General features: G+C 36.3%; 1 protein-coding gene across 2 annotated transcripts in view; it reads left to right on the top strand.

Annotated features, from left to right (window-relative positions):
- ATP2C1 (ATPase secretory pathway Ca2+ transporting 1) overlaps positions 1 to 16,313 on the top strand; it is a 146,368-nt gene that overhangs the window by 77,689 nt on the left and 52,366 nt on the right. For both annotated transcript variants that reach the window (XM_032143745.3, XM_032143749.3), the window contains 4 exons: positions 304 to 393; positions 3,111 to 3,146; positions 6,599 to 6,660; positions 7,551 to 7,659. In XM_032143745.3, the coding sequence (XP_031999636.2) occupies positions 304 to 393; positions 3,111 to 3,146; positions 6,599 to 6,660; positions 7,551 to 7,659 (297 nt within the window). The remainder of the gene's footprint in view (positions 1 to 303; positions 394 to 3,110; positions 3,147 to 6,598; positions 6,661 to 7,550; positions 7,660 to 16,313) is intronic.

Genomic DNA, 16,313 nt, shown 5'->3' with positions numbered 1-16,313 from the left:
AATTCAGAACAGCTATATTTCTTAAATTAATATACCAAAAATTGCTGTATACTATAAGGAATTGGTTAATTCTTAAAGTATTGCTATTTTTCTTTTTTTTTTCTGAAAAGAAACTGTTACAAAGCTTTTAAATGTAGTTAAGTATAAACACTTTTTTTGTTAATTGAAGATTTACATAAAATAAACCGAGTATAGACTTTTGTAATTTTCCAGTCATGCTCTTATTTTTTTTTTTTAAAGCCTTTTCTGAGAGAACTGTCATGTACAAAACTGTGTTGAATTGCTGTTTGTTTTTACTTTCAGTTTAAAAATCCCCTTATTATGCTGCTTCTGGCTTCTGCAGTCATCAGTGTTTTAATGCATCAGTTTGATGATGCCGTCAGTATCACTGTGGTAAGAAAAAAATTACATATTTTTAATTTGTTGAGTAAGTGTATAAATTGAGATTGGTTTTTATTTTGGAAAATAAATTGAGAAATGCTCTCAGATTTTTTTCAGTGTCTAAATTCTGCTTTTATTTTATTCTTTTTGTTGAGATAGTTTCTTGTTCTGTTGCCCAGGCTAGAGTGCAGTGGTATAGTCATGACTCACTGCGGCCCCAAACTCCTGGGCTCGAGCTATTTTCTGCCTCAGCATCCTGAGTAGTTGGGACTGCAGGTGTATGCTAACACCCCCAGCAATTTCAAATTTTTTTTGTAAAGACAGGGTCTTGTTATGTTGCCCAGGGTGGTCTTAAACTCCTGGCTTCAAGCGATCCTCCCACCTTGACCTCCCCAAAGTGTCAAAATTACAGGTGTGAGCCACTGCGCCTGGCTCAAATTCTGCTTTTATTATAGTTACAGTAATTTTGAGTAGTGTTCAAAAGTCTGTGATTAGCACACATGAAAATTCTTTAGCAATCTGATAATTTTCACAGATATGAAATTTTATAATTATCTGATTAAATTTTAAATTTCTTTCACTTTGCAGTTGAGAATATATTTTGACTAGTTGTGAACTAAAGCCTGACGTGAAATTAAAAATATTCCTTATAGTGCATGCTGTATTTACAGCATACATTTACTATATGTGATTTTATTCTTTCCAGCTAGGTTATTCTAGCTTTTATTGAACTGTTTTCTCATCTTTTTCCTTCTTGCTCCGTTTCATTGTTGTATAAAAAATTCGTAGCAAGTAAAAGCACTTACGTTATGCTTAAGAACACTGTAGATATTATTGTAGAGTTGCAGCTCTTGAACTGTTGCTTGCAGTATCTCAGGAATCCCTGAGACCTGTTCAAGGGATATGTGAGGTCACAACCATTTTAATAATACTAAAACATTATTTATCTTTTAATTATAGACTTTTGGCATTAATGGCACAAAAGCAATGGCGGGTGAAACTGTTAGAGCCTTAGCACATTTCAAAGTAATGGCACCCAACTTTGTTAATAGTCATTGTTTTCTTTCATGTTTCTTAAGAATGTTCTTGATAAAGCAGTAAAAATTAATTTTATTAAATCTTGACCTTTGAGTACATACCTTCATAATAATTTGTGTAATGAAATGGGAAGTATGCATGAAACTTTTTGTACATTGAAATACAATGGTTGTCTCAAGGAAGGGTGATAATTGTGAGGCAAACTAGCCTTGTACTTGAGAGACTGACTCATAGACAAACTATGGGTGTTAGGACTTGGGTAACCAGCAGATTCTTATTTTTGAAAGTGAGTTAAATGAGCGAATCAGACCAAGGAAAGACAACTGGCAGAATTTGTTGCTAATGATAAAATTCAGGTTTTCAAGCAATAATTAGGGTTTTGGAAAATTTGTATGCACTCTTATGGGCTGGATAGCATCCCAGTATTTAAGACTTTATTCCAATTAGATCAGTAGTGATTTCAACAAATGTGTGTTTTTTAAAAAAAATTGTTACAAAATGTGGTAACCTTGGGGAAGATTTGGGGAATCTTGGGGAATATTTGAATAACCAAGTGAACCAATATTTCCCAGAAGACCAATGCGTGACGTTACAAAATCTGAAATGGTAAAAGATCCATTCAAATGCAAGATAGGTCAATGGATTTTGATATAATAGATTATGAAAGGTTCATTGATACAGTTTTATATTCTACATTGCAGATTACCTTTAAGTAACTAGTACTTGAGTTTTAGTGTAGTAGCTAAGAAGAATATCCACAGTCATCTGAAAAAGCCGTTAAAATACTCCTCCCTAGGCTGGGCACGGAGGCTCACACCTGTAATCCCAGCACTTTGGGAGGCCGAGGTGGGCGGATCACAAGGTCAGGAGATTGAGACCATCCTGGCTAACATGGTGAAACCCTGTCTCTACTAAAAATACAAAAAAAAATTAGCTGGGCATGGTGGTGGGCACCTGTAGTCCCAGCTACTCGGGAGGCTGAGGCAGGAGAATGGCGTGAACCCCGGAGGCAGAGCTTGCAGTGAGCTGAGATTGTGCCCCTATACTCCAGCCTGGGCAATAGAGCAAGACTCCGTCTCAAAAAAAAAAAAAAATACTCCTCCCTAAAAAAAGTAAAAAGGAAAAAATGCTCCTCCCTCTTCCACCGTATCTGTATAGGGCTGGATTTTCTTCATACACTTTAGCCAGAACAATATGTTATAGTAAATGGAATACTAGCTTTCTAGAAAGTCATATATTAAAATATAAAAATTGAAAACACTGCTATTTTTCTCACAATTTTTTTGGAAAATTTATTTTTTATAAAGTTATTTGTGTTAACATGTAATGAGGTTTAAATTTTTTTCGATGAGTTAATAAGTAGAAATTAAAACTGACTAGTTGAAAAATTTAATGTGGTAAATATCAGTATATATAACCCACTTAACCAAAAGCTGGTCCTCAATTTGTGAGAGCATAAAAGGGCCCTGAGATCAAAAAGTTAGAGAAGCTGCCCTGGTAATGGCAAGCCACTGTAAACTGTTAGCTTCTTCCCTCGCAGGCCTTAAGGTAAAGTTGTGATTTCTTTTCCAGCTGATCTCAGTGTTTAAAATCTGTTATTGTGGGACTGCGGATAGTTAGAAAAATAAAATACGGTTAACAGTTACTTATCAAGTTAATGTCTGATTTAAAAGCCTGTTTCTTTTGTTTAGGCAATACTTATCGTTGTTACAGTTGCCTTTGTTCAGGTAAGTACTCTACTTGGCCAACATGAAAATGGTATGTTAATTGCTTAAAAATCAAGGTGTCTTGTGGTAAAACCTACCGTTATTGGGGGGTTGTAATGCCCATCAGAACAACTTATTCTTTGTTTTTCAAATAATTTCAGATACAGACAGCTCTTCAGGGAAGCCTGTGGTGGGACTAAGGAACTGCTTTGATTTAGGTTGTGAGATGAAGAAAATCTAGTTTTTTATTTGATGATGTTAAGGATAACTGAAGCAGATGGAAACAAAAAGCATAGTAATAGAAATAAAATCCAGCAGTAAGCTTTTTTATTTTTTCAATTAAAAAATTGGACCAGAGTTTATAGTTTCATAACACTGTTATGTTTTAATGCCTATTAGAGTTAAGTCTAGATGAAACAAAAAAGTATAGAATTAAAAGGTCGATCTATGATGTACCATTTGAAGAAAATTCCACAGGTTTCTGTGTCTGATTCCCTTAGCCAAATGCTACACTTGTTTGCTGAATTTATCGCCTAACCTTATTTTATTTGAGTCTGTTTTGAGGAATTAAAATGGTTCTATTCATTGTTGGCATGACCTCCTCTCCCCTCCCTTTAAAACAATTTCTCATTCCTCCACAAAAGGGGTGTTGTGATCTGGATCAAAGTAATTGAAACAGTAAATAAAACATATGTAAAGTAGCCCCTTTTAAAAATTACTATGAATAATGTGGAGATACTGTGAAGATTTCTATTAATAAGTGCAGACAAAAATGTAGGCTTAGTTTTATGTTTATGTAAATATCTGAAACGTCTGTAGATTTTAGAACAGTGTTTCACAATATCAGATTTCCTTTTTAGCTAAAACATGGTTAACAAGAATAGAATTATTCTAGCTTAGAGAGAAATGTAATATTGTTGTATAAGCCTGAAGTTCATGCTGTTTTGAATCTGAAGCCTATACTTTGAGTAACTATGGTTGTTCTTACATCTACGATTTATTATGTATTTCTTGTCACTATCCCAGCCTCTTAAGGTAATCTCTAACCTAGTTGTTATTAGTTCTGTAGTAACCCAGTGTAGAATGCCAGTTGGAATCAGATCATTTGCAGCAGGTTTGTGAACTCCATTAGTAGACTATCAGGGTTCCACTTTTAGGGGAATCTTCTTGCTTGGACAAATGTTGCCCATGGTCAGGTGGAGCTGGTTAGTCTAGCATAGGTCATTTCAGGCTAAGCATTATTCAAGGCAGCTATTCATTCAGCCAAGTGAGTGGTATGACCCACTGGACCACTAACTGGACCTTCTTGCATCTTTAAGAATGTGTCAGGGCCAGGCGTGGTGGCTCACGCCTGTGGTCCCAGCACTTTGGGAGGCCGAGGTGGGCGGATCACAAGGTCAGGAGATCGAGACCATCCTGGCTAACACAGTGAAACCCCGTCTCTACTAAAAAAATACAAAAAATTAGCTGGGCATGGTGGCGGGCACCTGTAGTCCCAGCTACGTGGGAGGCTGAGGCAGGGGAATGGCGTGAACCTGGGAGGCGGAGCTTGCAGTGAGCCGAGATCGCGCCACTGCATTCCAGCCTGGGCAACAGAGCGAGACTCTGTCTCAAAAAAAGAATGTGTCAGATATATGGAGTGCCCTACTTCAGAAGGATTCCTGGAAATAGTATCACTATGTATGGAAGACCGTAGTACCTTGTTCTCTTTGATCACTAGAAAGCCTGTGCTTTCAAAAAACACCACAAAATTGTGATTTTAACATAAGTCAGTATGGAATTTTACACAAGATAGTGTTGTTATACACATTAAATGCTATGGCTGAGACTATTAAATATGTTTATGATAGGTACATTTGATGGAAATCTCACAAAAGGATGAAAACTTTATAAAAAGCCTAGTTTCAGATTGCTAGGTCTGATTCTTACACACATGACCCATCACCAAATATGCCTGTGAAACCAACAAAATAGTCTATAAACAAGTAAAAATCCTCTCCAAAAAGATCCTAGTTACTGTCAGTTGAACTTATCATAATGCTTTAATCAAAAAGCTCTTTATCAAAAATGTATAAAAAATTCTTAATACTTTATCATTATTTGTTATTTGGGCTATATTACCTGTGTCTTAAGAGGGTTTTTTGTATTCCTTTTTATGTTTATGTCCTGCCTTTTTTCCGTGTGTCTTTGTAATCCCCATTCCCCACACCACTGTACTTCTTCTCAGCCATAAAAATAGCTAATTATTTTATATAGTCATAATGATGTCACCTTACAATACATTTGAAAAATGACTTTTAGGCATTTATTAGGTTTTACGTGGTATGTTTAATGATCATTTTGATATAGAGGTATCTTTATAATTGTAGGGAGTAGAGGCTAAGAAACCAGAAGAGATAGGTAAAGATTGGGCAGCATCTATGTCATTTATTACTGGGATCTAGGATTGATGGGTATTTTCTAGCATATTACAGAATTTTTGGGTAAACTTCCAAATTCCTTAATATCCTTCATGTGTTTGGGGTGTTGTCTTATGATTTTTACATTTGTAGATTTTCCTTATATTTGTCACTCTAAGATTAAGTAGAGACTGATTGTGTTCTAAGTTATTCTTACATAGCCTTGTGTTTTCTGTTTGAAGTTTGTAATAGATAGGACATTTTGACTGGTACTAGCACTGCAGTCATTTCAAAACACTCCCAACCCTTCTACCTCCACTATTTGCCTCTCCCTCTTTTGACCTTAGATTAGAAGATTCTTTTGCTTACTACAGACATGAGGCAAAAATAGCAGTGATGTGTGATGCAAGACTGCTCATGGAAATGTGGACTAAATAGTATTGTGAGTTGAAGGATGTTTCTGACCAATCCTCAGCTATTTGTTATCTGGATGGAAGAAGGCTGGAAATCACATTGTTAGAACTCCTGAGAATTTTCCCTTTTGGATACACAGGTTGATGGGAACTGGGTCTGTCAGTATAGAGCCAGCCACGTCTTACTCCTTGTCTATCCCATGTTTGTTCTAATGGTTTACTTCGTAAACCATTGCTATTAGCATGGGCTTAAATTCCTAAAGCAAATGTTGTTTACAGTTAATTATCTTTGACTTCTGTGGTCATTAGACACTTAATATAAGATTATCTTAATTTTAAGGCTCAATGACTTAAAACTTTAAATGACTCAAATTTTGTACTCTTTGGACGTACTAGTCAGTTTTCATTTTTATTCTAAATAACCTTAGGTTTTTACATTGAATATTAAAATGTAAAACTGGGAATATTTAATTATCAAAATTGATCTCTACAATTTAACATTTTAAAATAAGGGACAGCTTTTCTGGGTAAGAATATAAGCACAAGTAAAGGAAAAGATGAGAATTGGGGGAAATTTTAAAATAATGATTGAGATTAATAAGTCTAAATGGAATATATTCATGGGAACAAAATTAAATTCTACTTTTTTTTGTTTGAATAGGAGTATCGTTCAGAAAAATCTCTTGAAGAATTGAGTAAACTTGTGCCACCAGAATGCCATTGGTATGATCCTTTTTTTGGTATAGATTTCTGCCCCTTTAAAAATAGAAGTTGAATGTGACTAGTACCGTATATATTGTTATCCCCACTTTGTCTGAATATAAGGAAGACACTATTAATCTGACACAAAAAGTTCCTGGTCTCATTAATGTAGCAAAACTGTACCATTGAAAACTTTAAAATCCGAGATTCTAGAGACATGGATGTCTTTAACGGTTGTTTTTTTTTTTTTAGACGGAGTCTGGCTCTGTCACCCAGGCTGGAGTGCAGTGGCACACAATCTTGGCTCACTGCAAGCTCCGTCTGCCGGGTTCACGCCATTCTCCTGCCTCAGCCTCCTGAGTAGCTGGGACTACAGGTGCCCGCTACCACGCTCAGATTATCTTTTGTATTTTTAGTAGAGATGGGTTTCACCATGTTAGCCAGGATGATCTCGATCTCCTGACCTCGTGATCTGCCCACCTTGGCCTCCCAAAGTGTTGGGATTACAGGCGTGAGCCACTGTGCCCGGCTGTATTTAACAGATTGTGTGTGTGTGTGTGTGTGTGTGTGTGTGTGTGTGTGTGTGTGTGTGCGCGCGCACGCGCGCGCGCGCACGCGCGCATGTGTCCACACACAAGTATGTGCTAAGCACTGTTCTGGGTATAGTGATTCACAAACAGACCCAGGTGATTCAAAAGGTTGCTTCAATTTGCACATTTTACATTTGAACAAATAATTTGTTTTTCAAGTGATTTTCTGTCATCTTGGCATCTTAATTGTTTAGAAACAGTCTTTTTCTTGGTTCTTACATTTGCCTTTTCCTCAGACAAGCCTACTGGAAATAATTTTTTAAGATAAGTTGCATGAATTTTTTTTTTTTTAACCATGGTTGTTTCTATTTCATGTTACAGTGTGCGTGAAGGAAAATTGGAGCATACACTTGCCCGAGACTTGGTTCCGGGTGATACAGTTTGCCTTTCTGTTGGGGACAGAGTTCCTGCTGACTTACGCTTGTTTGAGGTAAGTTTGGGGATCTGATTGTAATAAGTGAAAATACGTGGATGTAGATTGAAGGATAAACGTTACTAGTTTTAAGGAATTAACACATAGTTGATTTGAACCATTTGGTATTCTACTTTAAAATGTGACATATATAAACTTTTTTTTCACTAAAATATGTCTGTCTCTACTGTAACATCTTTTGAGGTGTCTGTTTAGTGAATCAGCAGATCTTTATAGAAACCTGCATGTTAGGGACTGTGGGAGATACCAAGATGATATGATAGAATACTTGTGAGTAGGGAACATACTATGTGTACACAAATTACTCACCATAAAATAGAACTCAGTAATTGAGTAAGAGAAGTTCAAAGAGTAGGATATAGACATTTAAAGAAGGGAGAGGTTCCACCTGATTTGAATGAGATCAGAATATGCCTCAGACCACATGGCTTTGGCAGTGATAATTGAAGAGTAGTACTGGACAAAGATGGGGAAGACAATGAAGCAACACCATTCAGATCACTATGAACATTCCAGTGTATGAAACTCTGTTGGGACATGGTAAGGATAGAAAACGTGTGATGGAATCAGATTTAAGAGGCCTTGGATACTAGGCTTAACTTCAGATTTTTTTGGTTAGGAGTTACCTTTTCAGGCTCCTGTGTAGTTGCTAAATAATGTTATCCTTAACCTGGCTACAGTGTGTAGAATAGATTGAAGAACTGGAAAATGGAGATAGGCACCTAGTTTAACAGGCTTTCAGAACCCCTTAGTATGCAGGTCTTATCCACCATTGGAATTAAGCTGTTAACACCTACAGAGTGGTCAGTCTTTAAATACTGTGGCCAAAAGTATGAGTGTTCTCATAGATGCTGTAGAAGGCCTGAAAAACCTTTCAGACTATAATAAGAACAAACTTCGCTTAATCTTTAAGCAGAGGCCTTTTTTTCCAGATATTTGAAATTTATCCTTAGAAAGCTAGTGGATTGCTTTAATTGGGTGACTAGGAATAATTGATAATATTGCAAGTGTTACTAATTTTACTTCATTATCTTTTTTCTCCTCTTTGAGGTCTTTTTCATGTTAACTCTTTTCTACTCTTCTTTCCTTCAGTTCCTAATATTTTGCCGATGACAATACCTTGAATTATTCTTCCTCAGAGATTAAGTAGTCTTGTCACTTGGCATAAGTTATCTTCCCCCTCCCCCAGAAAAACCCTAATTTAAATTCATGGAGTTTATGCCATTCTTTATTCTGGGCTGCTTCTCTTCCAGTTGAGAAACAGAACTTCTCATTGGGATAGTTAGAAGATGGTGTTTCTCATTTGCATGGTTCAAGAAGTATAATGATAGAAACTTCAAAACACCATTAGGGCTTGCTAAACTATTTTAGGGTTTTCATTTAACTAAGGGTTAATTGACTTGACAGTTAATTATTTCAAAGTTCACATGTAAACAGGAAAGAAAACCTGTCAGTATGGATTAGTATGTATTTTATCTACTCAGCAAATATATATTGAAGACATTGTGAATTTTTTATTTTATTTTTATTTATTTTTGAGCTGGAGTCTCACTCTGTTGCGCAGGCTGGAGTGCAATGGTGCGATCTCAGCTCACTGCAGTCTCCATCTCCTGGATTCAAGCAATTCTCCTGCCTCAGGCTCCCAAGTAGCTGAGATTACAGGTGCCTGCCACCACACCTGGCTAATTTTTTAGTATTTTTAGTGGAGACGGGGTTTTGCCATGTTGGCCAGGCTGGTTTTGAACTCCTGACCTCAGGTGATCTACCTGCCTCAGCCTCCCAAAGTGCTGGGATTACAGTCATGAGCCACTGCTCCCGGCTGACATTGTGAATTTAATAAGAATTATAAGCATATGTCTTGTGGAGTAATTTATTAGTTATTATTGTTTTCCCCCTACTTGTTAACTTTGCAAGCACTTCATCAGCACATTTTATTCTGCAGTACTGTAGTTGGGTTGATTTTGTTCTAGTTAATCCACTTTTACATATATAGTTGAACATTTTTTAATCTCTCTACTTTAATTCTGCCCTATTTGTTTTGCCTGTTACTTGGTACTCCAAACAGACTTTTGCAACTACTTTGACTGCAGATTGAAATAACTTTCCTTAAAGAGTTGGGGGTCTTTTATCCTGCATCTAAATTTGAATGTATTGACTTAAGATATAGGCTGATAAAGTCAGTTTCTCTTCTGGACACAGAAGCTGCTAGTTTTTTGAAATTAAACTGGCTTATTGGAGTTTTGTTGGCTCAGTTTGGCTGTGGTGATCTTTGGATAATTTTGTAAGGCTAGCTGGTCATTTGATACTACTGTATGAAATACTCTCATTAGGGTTTAAAGGAACCAGAAAACTCCTTAGTCAGCTTTGGGATATCACCAATTTCTTCCAAAGCACATGGATTTCACTTTAGAGAAAGCAAGTCTGTGAACTTCTGCTATGTAGTTAGTCCTCTTACAGACTAGGCCTAAAGCCATGGTTGCAACTTTAGTGTCATCATTTTGTAACTGTCATAAATTTTAGTGCTTTCAGAGTTTGACTGTAAACTTGCCTGGGTCCTCAGCAGCTTCTTGTTTAGCACATTCAGTGTCCTGACTGCTGTACAACTTTTATCTGGTACAACTTTTATCTTCATGGGTTGTGTCTTAGCTTGGGCTGCTTTAACAAAATACCATGCCATTTATTTTTCACAGTTACAGAGGCTGGAAGTTCAAGGTCAAGGTCTGGCAGGGTTTGGTTTCTGGTGAGGACTCTTGCTAGCTTGAGATGGCTATCTTCTTGCAGTGCCCTCACGTGGCGGAGACAGCAATTTCTCTCTCTTCCTTTTATACAGCCACTAATGGCATCATTAGGACTAGCCTCATGACCGCATCTAACCCTAATTACTTCCCAGGGCCCCATCTCCAAATACTGTAACATTGACTGTAGAGCTATAGCATATGACTTTTTGGGATACACAGTTAAGACTGTAGCAGGTTGAGACTGCCATTTTGTATATACTTTTTAAAGACTAATATTGATAACTTAAGGAATTGTGTAGTTTTCCCCTTGCCTGTGTCAGGTTTTCAGAAGCCAGTGGTTGAGCCAAGATAGTTTTCCCTTGTATCCAATGGGGATCGGTCATAGTAGATCCACAGAGAGCAAAATCCAAAGATGCTCAAGTCCTTTACATACAATTGAGTAGTATTTATATATAACCTCTGCACATTTTTCTGTATACTTTAAATCATCTCTAGATTACTTATAACTCCTAATAAAATATAAATGCTATGTCAACAGTTGTTATACTGTATTTTAAAAAATGCGTATTTTTTTTACTTTTGTATTTTTTTAATTATACTTACTTTCTTTGAATATTTTCCGCCTGTGATTGGTTGAATCCACTGCTACAGAGGGAGGACTGTATGGTTGGTGGCAGTGGCCTTTCCAGCAGGAGCCTGAGAGGCACTGATGGAGCTAGGACAGTAAAACTTAGAGGAATTGAGCTTTGGGCATGTTCTTTGTTTTTTTTTTCCCCCCTGAGGGTTTTTATTTTAACTTTTAGTGTTGAGAAGAGGCACCACTGGCCAATTACTTGATGATAACCAATGGATTGGTCAGACAATGACTTTAGATGAAGCAATCTTATTGACTATGTATGCCTGGATAACAGTACATTTTATTTTTATTTTTTATTATTATACTTTAAGTTCTGGGGCACATGTGCACAACGTGCAGGTTTGTTACATATGTATACATGTGCCATGTTGGTGTGCTGCACCCGTTAACTTGTCATTTACATTAGGTATATCTCCTAATGCTATCCCACCCCCCTACCCCCACCCCACGACAGGCCCCATTGTGTGATGTTCCCAACCCTGTGTCCAAGTGTTCTCATTGTTCAATTCCCACCTGTGAGTGAGAACATGCAGTGTTTAGTTTTGTGTCCTTGTGATAGTTTGCTCAGAATGATGATTTCCAGCTTCCTCCATGTCCCTACAAAGGACATGAACTCATCATTTTTTATGGCTGCATAGTATTCCCTGGTGTATATGTGCCACATTTTCTTAATCCAGTCTATCATTGAACAGTGTATTTTGCCTTTGTGAAAACACAGCATATTTTCGGTGTTGTTCCAGGTAAAGTCTGTATCAATATTTGAATAAAGAACTCTTTGTAAGAAAAAACAGCATGAGGGTCAGATGAAAAAAGGTTGTGGTTTTTTTTTTTTTTTTTTTTTTTGTCTTTTGAAAATATTTTACCTCTCTCAGCTATAACTTTCTAAGCCCAATAATACATCGCTTGAAATGATAGCAAGATTTTCTTTCACTTGAAGTTCTGAATAAGTCCATTGACACTTTGCTTTGTGGTTCATGTGCTTATAGTTGGCCCACATCATTTTTTTAAACCTATTTTTGATCTGATGATTTTCTAAATGTATCAGACTTCTTTCAGAGAATTACCACTTGGGTTAGCAGCCAAGATTAAGCTGTTTTTATGATATTGGATTATCAGACCATTTTAATCTGGGCAGAAAGGTTAGTTCTCTTAGGAGTTAGGATCCATTGGGGCCAAGCTCAGGAATTCAAACTTAAGAACACGCCAGTGGGCATTATATTGTGAGCCATTTTTTAATCTCATGAATCCTTGTACTTTGCTATAGTATAGGAGTTTGGCTCAGTGAGTAGTTTTTGGTGTCTTCAGGGCTTGTTACTTTCTGTTCCCTAGTTCTAAGGAGAAGTAAAAACCAGAGATAATGGGCATCATTGAGCCAGCACAGATATACTTTAGCTACCTGCCACCTGAAGGAGTCAGAAATAATCTCCTTGACTGGAACCCCACGTAGCCATTATGTTCCTATTTGTGAGGCTCACATTCTTGCCCAGTCTGTTGTTAAGACCCGCTAACAAGCAGCTTCCTCCATGTTGGGTAAATCCATTACTGGAGCAATCATTCTGTGTCAAGCATTCTGATTTCCTGAGTTAATAAAATACATATTCCATTTTACTCAGTGAAAAAATACTCTGGTAAAACCCAGGTTACAATTCTGATTTGGTTTGGTATGCTTTTTCAAAAAAGAATCTTTTCAAATATTTGATAAAATGTAAGCATATGGTGATATTTTAAATTTACTTATGTTGGTAATGAAGCTAATTTAGGCAATTGTAATCCATTTCTTAGGAAATCGGTCTATTATGAAACCATTTTTGCCATTTAGCACATATTTGAAAACCATTTTGGCACATTGTACCAGGCTTCAGGGCTTAGAAGTGAAAAGACAGTTTGTGCCCTCTCCGTTGGCAGACATCAACTTGCAAACAACTGTGATTCAAAGAATGATATGTGTCTGCTCATGAAATGAATTGACCATGTGAGCCTAGGCAAGCTGCTTTATTTTTTCAGGCCTGTTTTGTCACTGTGACATAGAGTTGCCCTAGAGCAATGCATTCCAACTTGTCATGTGCATAGGAATCAGCTGGGCTCTGTTTTGGCAGGTGTAGGGTGGGGCCTGAGATTCTGCATACTTAACCAGCTCTTAGACCATGCCAAAAGCACCGGTCCATCCACCACATTAAAAAAAAATTATTAAAACAGCTTTATTGAGATATAATGTGCATATCATACAGCTCACACATTTAAGGTGTATCATTCAGTGGTTTTCAGTATATTCACAGTTGTACACCCATTGCTACAATCTAATTGTAGAGCATTTTCATCACTCTCAAAAGAAAACTCTTACCTTTTTAGCATTCATCCTGTATTTTCCCTGCCTCTAGCAGCCATTAATCTGCTTGCCACTGAAATACATGTGCCTATTCTGGACATTTCATATAAGTAGAATCATACAATATGTAGTCTTTTATGTCTGGTCTCTTTCATTTAACATAATGTTTTTAGGTACTTCATTCATGTATGTCGTTTTTTACTGCCAAATAATTTTCCATTGTAAGGATTTATATCACATAGTTGGTGAATTTAATCCATTTACACTTACAGTGATTACTGATAGGAAAGGACTTCTGTTGTTACTTGTTTTCTGCTTGTGTTATCTTTTTATGTTCCTCAGTTTCTCTATTGTGCCCTTCTTTGTGTTTGTTTGATTTTTTTTCCATGCCCCTCCGACTGATTTTTTTTGATGTACCTTTTTTATTCCCTCGAATTATTTTCTGTGCGTACTGTTTACTTATTAGTGATTATATGTGGATTACAATGAACATCCTAGTCTTATAACAATCTAGTTTGAAGTGATACCAACTTTGCTTCAGTAGCATACAAAATCGTACAGCCCACATCTCCCTCATCTTTGTTATTTTTGCAAATGACATCTTTATGCATTCTGTGCCCATTAATAAAGGTTTATAAGCATTTTATGCATTTATAAGTTTTAATTATATAGGAAGCAAACACAGGAGTCACGAACTCAACATACAATAATACTGACTTTTATGTTTACCTACATAGTTAGCTTCATTGGAATTCTTTATGTCTTCATATGGCTTTGAGTTACTTTCTACTTTCTTATTTCAGCCTAAAGGGCTGTCTGTCTCTTAGCGTTTCTTATGAGTCAGGTCTGACTAGTGATGAACTCTTTTAGCTTTTGTTTATTTAGGAATTTAAAAATTTCTCCTTCATTTTTAAAAGATAATGTTGCCAGATAGAAAATTATTGGTTGACAGGTTTTTTTTTCTGAATATTATAAATATCTGCTCTTTTTGGCCTCTATGGTTTCTGATTAGGAATGAGCTATTAATCTTAATGAAAATTCTGTTATGTGATAAGTTGTTTCTGTGGCTGTTTTCAAGATTCTGTCTTTATCTTTCAATGGTTTGATTATAATGTGTTTAATTGTGGATATCTTTGAGTTTATTATATTTGGATTTCATTGAGCTCCTTGGTTGTGTAGATTTATGTCTTTCATCAAGTTGGGGAAGTTCTCAGCCATTTTATCTTCAGCTATTCTTTCTGTCACCTTCTCTTTTTTCCTTCTGAGATTGTACTGGCATACCTCATTTTATCATGCTTCAAAGATAATGCATTTTAAAAAATAATAGATTTGTGGCAGCCCTGTGTCAGGCAAGTCTGTTAGCACCATTTTTCCAACAGCATGGTGCTCACTTTGTGTCTCTGTGTCACATTTTGGTAATTCTCACAGTATTTCAGACTTTTTCAATATTATGTCTATTATGGTAATCAGTGATCTTTGCTGTTACTGTTAAAATTGTTTTGGGGCACCATTAACTATGTTCATGTAAGACCATAAATGTAATGAATAAATGTTGCGTGTTTTCTACTGCTGCTCTGCCTGACTACTCTTTCCCTCTCCTTGGGCTTTCCTGTTCTCTGAGAAACAACAATATGGAAATTAAGCCAATTAATAACCCTACAGTGGCTTCTTAAGTGTTCAAATGAAAGGAAAAATCGCATGTCTTTCACTTTAAGTCAAAAGCTAGAAATGATTAAGCTTAGTGAGGAATGCATGTCAAAAGCTAAGATAGGCTGAAGGCTAGGCCTCTTGCCTCAAACAATTAGCCAAGTTGTGAATGCAAAGAAAAAGTTCTTGAAATTAAAAGTGCTATTCCAGTGAACACACAAATGATAAGAAGTAAAATATCCTTATTGTGGATATGAAGAAAGTTTGAAAGGTTTCGATAAAACATAGAAGCAGCCACAATATTTCCTTAAACCAAACCTAATCCAGAGCAGGACCCTAACCCTCTTCAGTTCTATGAAGGCCGAGAGAAGTGAGGAAGCTGCCAAAGAAAAGTTTGAAGCTTGCAGAGGTTGGTTCATGAGGTTTAAGAAAAGAAGCCATCTCTATAAGTGCAAGATGAAGCAGCAGATGTTGATGGAGAAGCTGCAGCAAGTTATTCAGAAGATGTAGCTGAGATCATTGAGGAAGGTGGTTATACCGAACATTTTCAATGTAGATGAAACAGCTATATCTTCTGAATAACTTTTTCTGTATACTCGAATCAGAAAGTTAGCAATTTATGTAAGCATTTACCACGGGATAAAATTAATTTCCTGTATCGTTTTCAGTAATACATAACACTTGGTTGGTTTGGCTTTGAGTGTTAATAAGTTAAATACATGAAGATTTTAAATTACATTTTTCTTCATTTGCATGAACAGTGAGGTATGTTAATTTTTGAGAGAAGTAAGAAATTTTATCATGATCAGGCAGCTACAGGTGAGTATTTTGGAAGATTGTTTTCTGGGGAGAGAAATCCATTTCTAATTTGCTTTTTAATGATTTGCTTTTAATTCTAGACTCGAGAGGTGATTGCTTTATCAGTATACTGTATGTCAAACCGTTCTTTAGCTTAAGAACTTATTTGTAGCTGCCAGTTGTTCCATGTTAAGCTGAATTTTTAAAAGTACTTTCTGCCTTTCAAGAAACCTTTGTGACTGGCATTTGATTTCTTTCTCCCTAGTGTTTTATGGGAATAATAATCTTGTGAATTTTCCAATCATTTTTATTGTGTACATGTTAAATATTTAGACTGTGGATTAGATAGTCGTCTTGATTCTTATTTATATTCTGATTTTTGAACTGCTTTATAGCATATTCACACCTCCACCAGAGTGCTTGAAGAAGAATGAAAGTGAAAATCAGTTTTCTTGTTCATTAACAGGTCTTCTGAGGGTTTAATACTTAAACTTTTGGCTGGGTG

This window comes from Hylobates moloch, unplaced genomic scaffold, assembly GCF_009828535.3.
Source record: "Hylobates moloch isolate HMO894 unplaced genomic scaffold, HMol_V3 SCAFFOLD_22, whole genome shotgun sequence".
NCBI classification, from domain to species: domain Eukaryota; kingdom Metazoa; phylum Chordata; class Mammalia; order Primates; family Hylobatidae; genus Hylobates; species Hylobates moloch.
This window is presented reverse-complemented; position numbering and strand designations above follow the sequence as displayed.